Source organism: Trypanosoma cruzi, genomic scaffold, assembly GCF_000209065.1.
Source record: "Trypanosoma cruzi strain CL Brener 1047053513145 genomic scaffold, whole genome shotgun sequence".
Taxonomy (NCBI): Eukaryota; Euglenozoa; class Kinetoplastea; order Trypanosomatida; family Trypanosomatidae; genus Trypanosoma; species Trypanosoma cruzi.
The window spans coordinates 62,714-73,735 of record NW_001849332.1 but is presented as its reverse complement, the minus strand read 5'-3'; the positions used below and the strand labels follow the sequence as shown (position 1 = coordinate 73,735).

The window sequence follows — 11,022 nt, the reverse complement described above, 5'->3', positions numbered from 1 at the left end:
ACGGTGTGCGAGTTCTGCAATCGCACTGATTCCATCTGTTTCGTGGTGTGTGCGGCTGCGGCTGCGGTGGTGGCCGCGTGAGAGTGAGTGAGAGAGCGCCTATGCACCGCCCGCACACGCACTCGTCTTTCACCCACTCTCTGTGTGTGTGTCCCCTTGCATGGACTCTCGCCCTCACCTCATCCCACGAAGCACACACACAATGTGCCCATTGTATATATTGCATGCACACCCATGCAGGCCCGTTGGTGCTCTCTTTTGCACGACACGCACCGCTGCCGTCCTGCCTGGCTGCATGGGCGGAGCACCGTAATTGTTTCTGTTTTGTTTTTATTGCATTGAGTGGGCGACCTCTCTCTCTCTCTCTCTCCCTGTGTGTGTGTTTTGCTTTACGGGAGCAATGAGAGTGTGCGCGCTGGTCGTCCCACGCTTCGGCTTTTTGGTTTTTGTTTTATGTTTTGTGGTTGAGAGCGCCCATTGCACTTTCTGATTGGCTGCATGTTTGGATGCGGTCACTGGATTTTTCTTTTTTATATATGTTTTCGTTTTTGTTGCGGAAGTGCCAGCCTCTTGTATTCTTGTAAAGCCATTAAGAATGTCGTTGGCGTATGGCATGCGTCCGTTGATCCACGTTAACCCCACGGTCTGCATCGCTTCTGGCGCTGCTATTGATGATCTGTGCGATGTGATTTGTCGGCGGATGTTCCGCTTTCATCCTGAAGTATTCCTTATTTCGTGACGATGTGGTGCGTACCGACGGCGAGGTTTATCTCGTTTACGGTGGGGAAAATGCATCTCAGGGCGCTGGACGCATTGCAGGTGTGCAGCGGCGTCTGGAAGGATCCATGGGTGCCCGTCCGCATTAAGACGTCAAAAACAGACCCGTGTGACGTCAGGAAGGACTGCGTCTTCTCCTGGTCTCACGCAATGAATTTATTGAATGGCAATCGCCACTGTGAGGATGACGTTACATTCTCTGCACACGGTAATATCCTTGCCGAGGAGGCTATCCCTGCTGCTGTAAAACCGCATGCGGATCGTCTGCTCGTCCGGCCACTGGAGGGTCCGCTGTCTGTGTCCTCATTTGCCACGGGCAGCGTTTGCGGTTGGTTCAAGGTGCCTGATGAGCATCGTTCCGCTGGTGTTGCCAATTCTGACATGGTGCAGTGCGTGGCTGCGGCGCTTGGTGGTGTGTGGGCACTGCCGTGCGTCACGCTGGAGGATGGCCGTCCCATCGCTGGCACCATGCAATTTACCCGGCAGTTTTATTTCACGGACGCCTCGACATTTGCATCGCCGCGCACCTGTTGGCCCACGCTCTTGGGTTCGACTACCCGCAAATGGAAGGCCGCAGCATGGTGGGGAATGTTGCCGGTGTACGTGGCAGGGCGCTGTTGGTGGTGGTAGACTCGACAAATGCCGCGATGCCCGCGAGTGAGCACCACGACTGCGACGACATTGATGGCATGGAGCTGCAGGATGACGATGGGGACGGGAGGACGCTGGAGTCGCACTGGCCGCAGCGCCACGCGAGGGATGAGCGGATGGCATCGATTGGGGTGCCGGTTGCTGCGGAGGAAGTGCTCCGCACTGAACATGAGTGAATATCGCCACATGCTCTGCGAAGCGGGCGTTTCTGCCAGACGCTGCGCGTCGGATCGTTATTCCAGCGGTTGCTGTGTAGACGGAGTATCCATGAAATGTCAGCAAAACGCCCGATGGACAGTTGCCCCATCACTGACTCCGCACTGGATGTGATAAATGCTGCCGCTGTTATTTGGAGGGGAGAACATTTGTCTGCGATGCCTGGGGATGAGCCCTCTTCGTGGTGTCTGGACACGCTTCCCACCAGCACGACGGATGCGAGGGACCCAGAGGAGACATATCTCAGTGCCGCAGCTCATGCGGCATTGAGGTACCTCGGCATGCAGGTGCATCTGGAACTGGCTGAAAGAGGTAACGTCCGTTGGTTCCATGCACGGACTGAGCGACGGTTGCGTGGGCCACTCGACCCAACGATGAGGGGAAACGTCATTTGCCGTGACCACGCGGAGGTGTGCACGATATTCGCCACCAGCGGTGGCCTACTTCCAGTGGTTCCGTGGGACGGCGAGAAGAGGGCGTTTGGAGCAGGACGGTCTCACAGGCATCTACTGAAGAAGGATTGCCAGGGGCGTCCGTCCCCGTTGCGGAGGGCATTGGGACCGACCGCGGCACACCACCGAAGGATGTCGACACGGCTGCTCCTCAGAAGCATCCATCGACAGAGAAGAAGTGGATCCGGCCAGGATGCCCCGACAGACCGCGAGAATTTTCTCTTGGCGGCAGGGATCGAAGCAGCGTGACGGACGGCGAGCAGGACACGCCTCCGACTCCCGGTGATGACACTGCTGCTGCTGCTTGTCCCTGTCCGCTGCTTCTTCTGCTTGCCTCTGCTGCCGCCGTGGCAACACACTATCGATTTGCGGTGTGGTCGGCGTTGCGCTGCAAGGGGACTGTGCTTCCTCCTGCTTTGCCCGTACTCAGCATTGGATGCCCAATAGAACAACATCCATTTCAATGGGTGCCTTTCTCCATATGCATGTGCTGTGTCCGCTCTGTTTGACTTTGTGTTTGAGATTGGTTGTATTTCCGATGCACACAGCTCTTCTTGTGTTGATTGCCGATGTGGGGCCTTCATATTGTTCCATGGCATTGCTTGTGTGTTTGTTAGGTTTTCTGAGACGCACATACACACACACCGGTGCGAGTGAAATGTGCGCACACACACGCATATCCAAGCACATTGTCTGTGTGACCTGTGCTTGACATAGTATGCGGGGCGGGTTGGTGCGAGCAAGGCCGACGGAAGCGGGCAGCCGCGTGAGTCTAGCAATGGCGTTTGTGGTTGTGTGCGGGATCATATATTCCATCAGATGCTTGACGTCTTTTATGGATAGTTTAAAGTTTTTTTTTTTTTGCGATGCCCATGCTGCGGCTGTGCTAAACTGCTCACTGCGTGTCCATAAACTCATGGAGCACGGCGTGACGCTGCTCGGGGACCCCATTACACCGCGGCAGCCGATTATGAGTAGCCCTGCGCTCTACTTTTTCGCCGTGGAGGATGCGTCTGTGAGCCGCGTGGTTGAGGATTGGATGACAAAGGTCCCGTACAGGGATGCACACATCTTTGCGTTGGGGTTCGCTCCGCATCGCAGTACTCAGCAACTCGTGTAGGCTCGGATAGCGCCGAGGGCGATGCGTTTGAAGGACATTATGTTAGACTTTGCTGCCCCTGAGGTGCTGGTGTTCCACCTCAGCATGCAGAATGGGTTTTCTCAGCTGCTGTTGCTTCCGAATTGAGAGTCCGTTTTGGACGTTGCTGTGTCACTTATTGTGGCGGCTTTTCACGCCATGAAGAACGGTGTGCCTTTTATTCGCCACCAAAACAGAAGCAGCATCTGCCATGGGTTTGCCGGGACCTTTTTTGAGGGCTCGCCAGGCACTGCCACGACGAGCAGGGTTTCGCTTAGGGGCGCCGACAGCCGCGGCAACCCGGTGCGGATCATCGTTGATTGGGGCTGTGTCACGGTGGCGCCGCTGATGTACCAACGCACATGTCAGTGTCTGCTTGATGAACTGATGCCGCTGGGGAAGAAAGTGTATGAGCAGACATGTAGGAATCGTCTGGGTGTGGACTCAAAGCGGCAGTAATTGGTGAGGAGGACGTGTGCTGGTGCTCGTACCGTCATTGATTCCTTGCACAGTGCGTGGAGGAGCTTTCGGTGGCGCTGAAAAAACTCCACGCGTATCACCCGGGATTGGCGCAGGGCGTGGAGCCGAAGGCCAATCCTGCGGAGCTGAGCAGTGCGGTGCGGGCTCCGCCGGAGTTTCGGGAGAGGCAAGCCAGACTGTCGCTGCACATCGATTTTTGCGCGACGCTAGTGGCACAGTACTGGGTGAAGCGAGTGGCGGAGGTGTGGGAGGTGGAACAAACATCGCCGTTGGGCACAAATCCCTCAGGAAAAACCTGGATGGCGTATGGCAACTGACGAGGGATGCCGCGATGCCCCGGCCAGTGCGCCTGCGTCTTCTCCTGTTGCTTGTGACTGCGAGCAGCACCGACGAGTTGAAAGAGGCCAAAAAGCAGCAGCTGATCCGAGACGGTGGACTGACGTTCGACGCCCATTTGTTTGCGAACGTTGAGCATGTGACGAGGAGGGCCGGGAGCGTGCAACGATACAGCACGGCGTCGGCGCAGAGCGAAAGGAGCACGAGTGCCTCTGCGAGCAGCGCCGCAACGGACGGGGATACGTTTCTGAAGCATGCCTGCTTACTGGGACGGCGGGCAGGAATAGGACGCTGCGGATTGGGCTGTCGTTGGCATCGATGGAGCGCGAACATGCGATGAGACCAAATGGCGCGAGTGGTGGCCAAAACAGTGGAGAAGCAGGAAAAAACGCCGAGCCATTTCAAGGGTGTGGTGGCAAAGAGAAGAATCATCCTGGTCTGGGTGGCGGTGGTGGTGGGACGATTGCCCTCACAACTCCTCAGCGCATTGTGCTGCTTATTTTGGGTGGTGTGGCCTGCAGCGGGAGGCGCTCGGTCCATGAGATATCCAAAAGGTATGGCCGTGAGGTGGTCATTGGGAAGCCTCGCTGTCGCGTCCTGAGGTGTGTTTGTCCAGGGACTTGGCACCCTACGGCAGTGGGACTTACGGCGAGAGACGCACAGGAATGCATCGAGGGCCAAAGAGTGGAACAGATGCAACCACACACGATTGCGGGTGTCTGTGGGGATTGTGTGCGCTTCTTCCTGCATTCAGTTCCTCTCCATGAAGCGTTTCATACGATGCGCGTGTGTGTGTTTCAACGGCTGCGCTGCTTGCATTTTACCTTTGTTTCTTGCGTGTGCGGTTGCGGGCCATTTCCATGCAACTAAGAAGGCGGTTGAAAAAGGAAGGACATTTGTGGAGCATGCACCCACGGCTTCAGTGTTCATCCACTGGTGCTGACTTTTTTTGCCGGGGCATTTGTGCACGCTTTTTCCTCCATTGTCTTTTTTTTTTTGCACAGGAATCAACAGGTGGGCATTCGTGAGTGCTGCGGCGAGCTGTTGTTGCCCTCGCCGGGACGCGCTTAACGGCGGCAGCTCCATGACTTTGGGCTAAAAGGAATGGGACTTTCTCCGGATCCTCACCGCAGGCGCATGCCGTGGGCGGCCGAAAAGGAGTGTGTGCCCGGTGTTGTTCATAGCTCCAAGGAAAAGATGGTGTTGGATGGCGCACGACGAGTGGATGTGGAATGTGTTAACCGTGCATCGCAGACGTATTCGCTGGAGGCATTGCGGGCGGCCGTGGCCACATGCGAGTACAATACATTTAGAGGAAAGAACATTTTTCAAGTCGTCTCTCAGGCGTAATACAATGCACTCAGGCAATGGGTTTACTGCAAGGAGTGGCCGGAGGGGACGTACGACGAGGACGCCACTCGCGTCGTCATTCATTTCCGTCGCCGCAAGACCACAACGCAGCCCGCGCCAATACGCCCTGCGGATTTTCCGAGGTGGCACGCGCTGTTCTGTTTGTCGTCACTGTTCCCCCACCCCGAGCGTCGGTGCAGAAGTCCCTGTCGATGCATGTTCCTATCGATTGCGGAAACACCCATTGATTGATGCGGCCGGCATCGCAGCCCATTGCTGGTGCTTCTGGTATGACCGCTGCACCGCCCCCAGCAGCTGGTGGAATGGGACTGGGGACGAGAATACAGTAGAACAAGTTCAGTCAGATGGTGCTGTGCGCCCTGTCAGCGTCCCGCCGACTCCAGCGGCGAGCAGAGAAACCGACGGGACAGGAGAGGAATCAAATGACTGCCAGGGAAACAATTGTTTTTTAACATCACTCCCAGTCAAACAGCCGGAAGAATTAACGACAACATCAGTCACCAACAATGAAAAAGGAACAGCGACCACCGCCGACAGCGACAGCAGCACCGCGGTCTTCTACACCACCTCCCATCCTTTGCGTCTTATTGTCGCGTATGGGTGCTGCGGCTGCTGCGGTGGTTACCAGGCCTGCATGAAGTGGTGTGCGCTGAATATGAACGACGGCCAAAGAAAAATGAATTGTTTTGTGATGAATATTGGCTGCACTTCCTGTGGAACAACAATCCACGTGGTGTGCGGAGATCATTCCTCTTTTTTTATTGTTACTTTGCTTTCGTGTTGCTGTGTGCGCTGCACCTCCTCTTGTGTGTGTGTGTACCCTCCGTGAGGGGTGCCGACACGACGGACCGCTCTCGCCGTATGTGCATGCGGTGGAGCCTTGTGTGCCGCTCCTGTTTGCTTCTCCCTCTTCCATCTGTGTGTTGGTGTTGCGGCAGGGCTGTGTGTGTGTGTGTGCCTGCTGCCGTGGATTGGAGTGTGTGTCGTGCGTGGTGTGCGGCGTACGGTGCATGCCTGGCTGCTGCCCTCTCCTCATGTGGTGTGCCCTCTGTGTGTGTATGCCGCACCTCTCATCTCCCTGTTGCTCTCCATCTCCCTCACTGTGCAGATCAGCTCCACACCACTGAACGACCACACTCACGATGATGACGATGTGCCGTCTGCTGTGCGCCCTGTTGGTGCTCGCCCTGTGCTGCCGCCCGTTATTGTGCGTGATGGCGACTGTTGACGTGAAAGAAAATGACTCCGGTGAAGTGCCCACACCAGATGAAACACGTCCGGGGACCAATTCTTTAAATCCAAGTGCTCCCACATTCCTGAAACCGGGTACTTCGAACGGTACGGAAAAAACACAAGATTTGCCAACCGGTGGGTCGTCCAACGGTCAAGTTGTATCACATTTGTCTGGTCAGTCAGCGTCACAAGTTTCTGGCGTTCTGCTACAGCCACCTACTGCACCAACCGTTGCGTCAGTTGCACAAATTGTGCCGATTCAGTCCGAAAAAGTACAGGAAAAGGGGACGACTGCATCGACGACCACGACGACCACAACCACAGAGGCGCCAACCACGACGACCACCCGTGCACCGTCACGTCTTCGCAGAATCGACGGCAGCCTCAGCAGCTCTGCGTGGGTGTGTTCCCCGCTGCTGCTTGCCGCATCCGCGCTGGCGTACACCGCTGTGGGCTGAAGAAGTGTGTGTGCGGGCTGTGCGTGCCAGCACTCAACCGCGGGGATTTGTTCGTGCCCACTGTGGTCCGATGTATAAAGAGTAATTATGATGATTGTTTTTTGCTTTGCTTTCTTCCGCTGCCGTGCTGTGTGCTCCGCACTGCTTCCTACATACGTCACGTTGAACGCATCGCGGACGTACTCGTATGCATGCGCAAATCAAAGCCACTGAAAGTATAATTCTCATACGGAGCCTCAGCACTGGCAGCAGAACACTTCTTCCACGCACACACACACACACACACACGTGATATCGCAGTCTGCCGTCACTCTGAGCACACGACACATCCACCGGCACAACCACCGCATCCGCATCGCCAGATACATGTCCAGGACTCCCAGCAGCAGCAGCACGAGAGCGCAAGGACCATCACGGCGCACACAACACGGCGCCGCACCGTCATCATCGTCATCATCGCAGCCATCACCACCCGTAGTGGAGTCGCTGGAGTCAGTGAGTTGATCGGTAAGCCAAAAGGATAAACAATGGAACAGGAGGGAGGTGGATGGAGCACAGCGGATACGGCGAGAGAGAGCAGACAACATGAGGAGAGGGCAGCAGGCCCAGCCGCACAGTTCACACACCACGAGAAAGCATCCACCACCATCTCCTCCCAGCTCATTTCCACAGCCAAAGGGAAATGGCAAAAACCCGCGGCCACCACACAACGCACACGGAGCAAGCACCCACCACAACAGCCACACGCGCAAGCGAACCCTCATCCATCCATGACGCGGCACCAAAATTTCCTGCCATCCCGCCCTCAATGAAACACGGAGCCCAACTCAACGCAGTCACACGCGGTGCACCACACCCGCAGGAAAAGAGACTCGGGCTGCGCACTCCCTCTCCTCCCTTCTCCTCATGGCCACGGAAGAGAACAGCCGCCACACGCAACTGCCAGCATGCACTGCAAAAGGAGCATTCAAACCCACTGCAATGTGCATCTTGTGTGTGTGTGGTTGTTGTGTGCCTGCAGAAACACAAAGCAATGAAGTATAAAAAAGGGAGCAGAGTATGTGGAGGGACGCACAACAATGTACAGCAGAGACGCATAACGGAAACAACAAGAAGAAGACCGCTCAAACTCATGACTGCACTGCAGCCCAAGCAGTGCCAATTCACACAAGATTTATTTAAAACAAAAAAAACTTTCCCCTTCGTCTTATATAAACCCCATCGCACAAAATAATTATAAATGAAAAAGAAATCGCCCATTATTGTTCCACACAAAATAAGAAAAAAGCAGCCGGCTGCCTTATAGCCCTACCAAACTGTCTGCATACATTTTGCCCGCAAAAGAAAATTAAATAGTTGCATGTCTTTCAACCGTCTGACCCTCCATGTGTCCGCACATCGTTTATATTTCACGGGGTCATCTGCGTGTTGCTGCTCCCCTCAGCCCTCTCATCGGCGTGCGAGTGCGGCCCGCAGAGCACAGTCACTCGTGTGTGTGGGGACTGAGAGAAGCACGCAGACATGACGGGAGTCGCGTCACTCCACCGGGAGAGTGAGCGCAGCAAAAGAAAAAAAAAATCATCGGAGGGGAGAGAAATGCTGACGGAACTGCCGGCGCGTGAAATGCACACGCAAAGCAAAAAGAAAAAAAAACACGGCGGCAGGGTGTGGCTGTGTGTGTGTGGCGCTGCGGGTGTCTGCCCGCCCTGGCCGCAAAGAAAACAAAACAAGAGGGAAAGAAATGTGTGCTCCGCCTCACAGGTCCTCGTCGCACGCCCACACGTCACGGCTCCCTCAGCGCGCCGTTCGTCGCGGCCCCTCCTCATGCGTGCAGCAGGCGAGGCGCACAGGGCCGTCGTCATGAGCGTGTCGGTGGGTGTGCGAGTGGAGCGGTTGGGCGGAAACACACGGCACCCCTCACAGGAAGAGTGCAGAAGAAGCAAATAAAAGAGGGAAGAGTAGAAAAGAAAAAAAGTCCATAGTGATTGCCCCCAAAAGCAAAAAAGAGAAGGGATGGGGGGAATAAAAAAAGAAAAAAATTAACAACAATTAAACAATAAAAAACAGTTACGGTGCTCCGCCCATGCAGCCAGGCAGGACGGCAGCGGTGCGTGTCGTGCAAAAGAGAGCACCAACGGGCCTGCATGGGTGTGCATGCAATATATACAATGGGCACATTGTGTGTGTGCTTCGTGGGGTGAGGTGAGGGCGAGAGTCCATGCAAGGGGACACACACAGAGAGTGAGAGAAGGACGAGTGTGTGTGCGGGCGGTGCACGGCTCTCTCTCACTCACTCTCACGCGGCCACCACCGCAGCAGCCGCACACGCAACAACAAGAAGAAGAAGAAGCAAAAGAGGGGAGGTGGTGTGCGAGACCTCGGTGGTGCTGTCACTGTCGCCAGGTGTCGCCGTATTACTTTGCACAGCTGCAGATACAACTTTTGTTGTGTCTTCATTCCCAGCTGTACTCTCACGGTGTTTTCCTTCACCGTTGAATGGTGCACCAGACATTTGCGTATTTATGGAGGTCTCTTCTGGAACCTCGTTATCCAAGCTTCCGGTGGTTTCACTGCCACTGGGAGATGAGGACTGAGATGTTTGTTCCTGACTGCTGCCTGACAATGCATTCTCTGCAGGAATTGTGGCGGGTGCAGCCACTCTCTGGGATTTATCCTCGTGTGATTCAGCCGTATTTGTTGGATCTTGCGGTGTTGCTGGTGCTTCCTCCGTGCCTTCCCGTGATTCGGCCGACTTCAGTCCTGCTTCTGGTGTACGTTCTTCTTTTTTGTGGATCTTTTTGTCTTGCACGTCCACTCGGTGTTGATGCGATCCCTCCGCCGCTGCGTCACCTGCGGGCACATGACTGCATTCGCCCAAGGCAGCTTGGCCTTCGCTGCAGCGCCCCGACTCTGGGTGATTCCTTTGCTCTGCTTCACTGCGAACGTCATCGGAATGCTGCTGTTGGCCAGCACCACCCGCTGATCCGTGAATTTGGGCATCGACACCACCAATCACATTTAAAGGAAGCGGAGGTGACAATACGGCAGTATTCGCGCCGGCGGCCTTTGAAGATTTCGCTCTTGAGCTGCCAACTGACGCTCCCGTATCCCTCGAGATGTCAGACTCTCTGTGAGCTGCGCTGTCTTCCTTCGTCTTTTCTTTCTTCAGCGCATCTGCAATATTACTCCTCAACGTCTTTAAACACGTTGTTTTTTCATCGTCCTGTTTGCAGTATTTCTCCTTAATCTCATCATCAGTCTTATTCGCGAGCAAACTCAAAGCCTCCACATATGACTTACTGCAGAATTCATCCTCCAAAGCTCCCTCACAAAAACCACCGCCGGCACCGCACCACAGCACGCAGAGGGCACACACCAGCAGCACACGGCCAGTCATCATCATCGCCATCACTCCTGTCACTTGCGTGCAGCCTTCAGCACAAAATAACTCCCCGTCAACGCAGAGTGAAATCGAAAGAAGAGACAAGTCACACAGCCACGCACCGTTCCACCTAGCAATGAGAATCACGCACAGTAACAAATGACAGCAACGCAAACAAAAATGAGACAGATGCAATTATTACAATTCCAAACCTCGAACACCGCCCACAAAATCGGAAGTTCTAAAAAACAAAAAGCAAAAATTAAAAAAAACAACATATTCAAAGTTCCGCTGCGCACGCCTAAGTGTGTGTTCGGGATGCGTTCAAAGTGACGGATGTGGGGAACAACGCGAGCACCAACAGGGCGCACAGCAGACGGCACGTCATCATCATCGTGAGTGTGGTCGTTCAGTGGTGTGGAGTTGATCTGCACAGTGAGGGACATGGAGAGCAACAGGGAGACGAGAGGTGCGGCAGACACACACAGAGGGCACACCACATGAGGAGAGGGCAGCAGCCAGGCATGC

General features: G+C 55.1%; 2 protein-coding genes and 3 pseudogenes across 2 annotated transcripts, besides 6 other annotated features; 4 read left to right on the top strand and 1 right to left on the bottom strand.

The window, feature by feature from the left end:
* Nucleotides 1-6,669: a sequence feature (areas not merged during assembly with more than two copies in the genome that could not be assigned to a particular haplotype).
* Nucleotides 625-1,566, top strand: Tc00.1047053507237.359 (annotated as a pseudogene).
* On the top strand, nucleotides 2,829-4,589 carry Tc00.1047053507237.356 (annotated as a pseudogene).
* Tc00.1047053507237.353 lies at nucleotides 5,079-5,789 on the top strand (annotated as a pseudogene).
* Nucleotides 6,564-7,112, top strand: Tc00.1047053507237.350 (mucin TcMUCII, putative; the record flags this gene model as incomplete). The annotated part of the gene is made up of 1 exon (XM_814498.1): nucleotides 6,564-7,112. One exon carries the CDS (start codon nucleotides 6,564-6,566, stop codon nucleotides 7,110-7,112), a length of 549 nt encoding a protein of 182 aa, XP_819591.1.
* Nucleotides 6,670-7,704: a sequence feature (areas merged during assembly that could not be assigned to a particular haplotype. This can correspond to areas where the two haplotypes were merged or to regions with more than two copies in the genome that were merged during assembly.).
* Nucleotides 6,941-7,000: a microsatellite.
* Nucleotides 7,376-7,400: a microsatellite.
* Nucleotides 7,705-8,145: a sequence feature (heterozygous, Esmeraldo-like haplotype).
* Nucleotides 8,146-11,022: part of a sequence feature (areas not merged during assembly with more than two copies in the genome that could not be assigned to a particular haplotype) that runs on past the window's edge.
* Nucleotides 9,409-10,521, bottom strand: Tc00.1047053507237.340 (mucin-associated surface protein (MASP), putative; the record flags this gene model as incomplete). Its single annotated transcript, XM_814497.1, has 1 exon — nucleotides 9,409-10,521. One exon carries the CDS (start codon nucleotides 10,519-10,521, stop codon nucleotides 9,409-9,411), a length of 1,113 nt encoding a protein of 370 aa, XP_819590.1.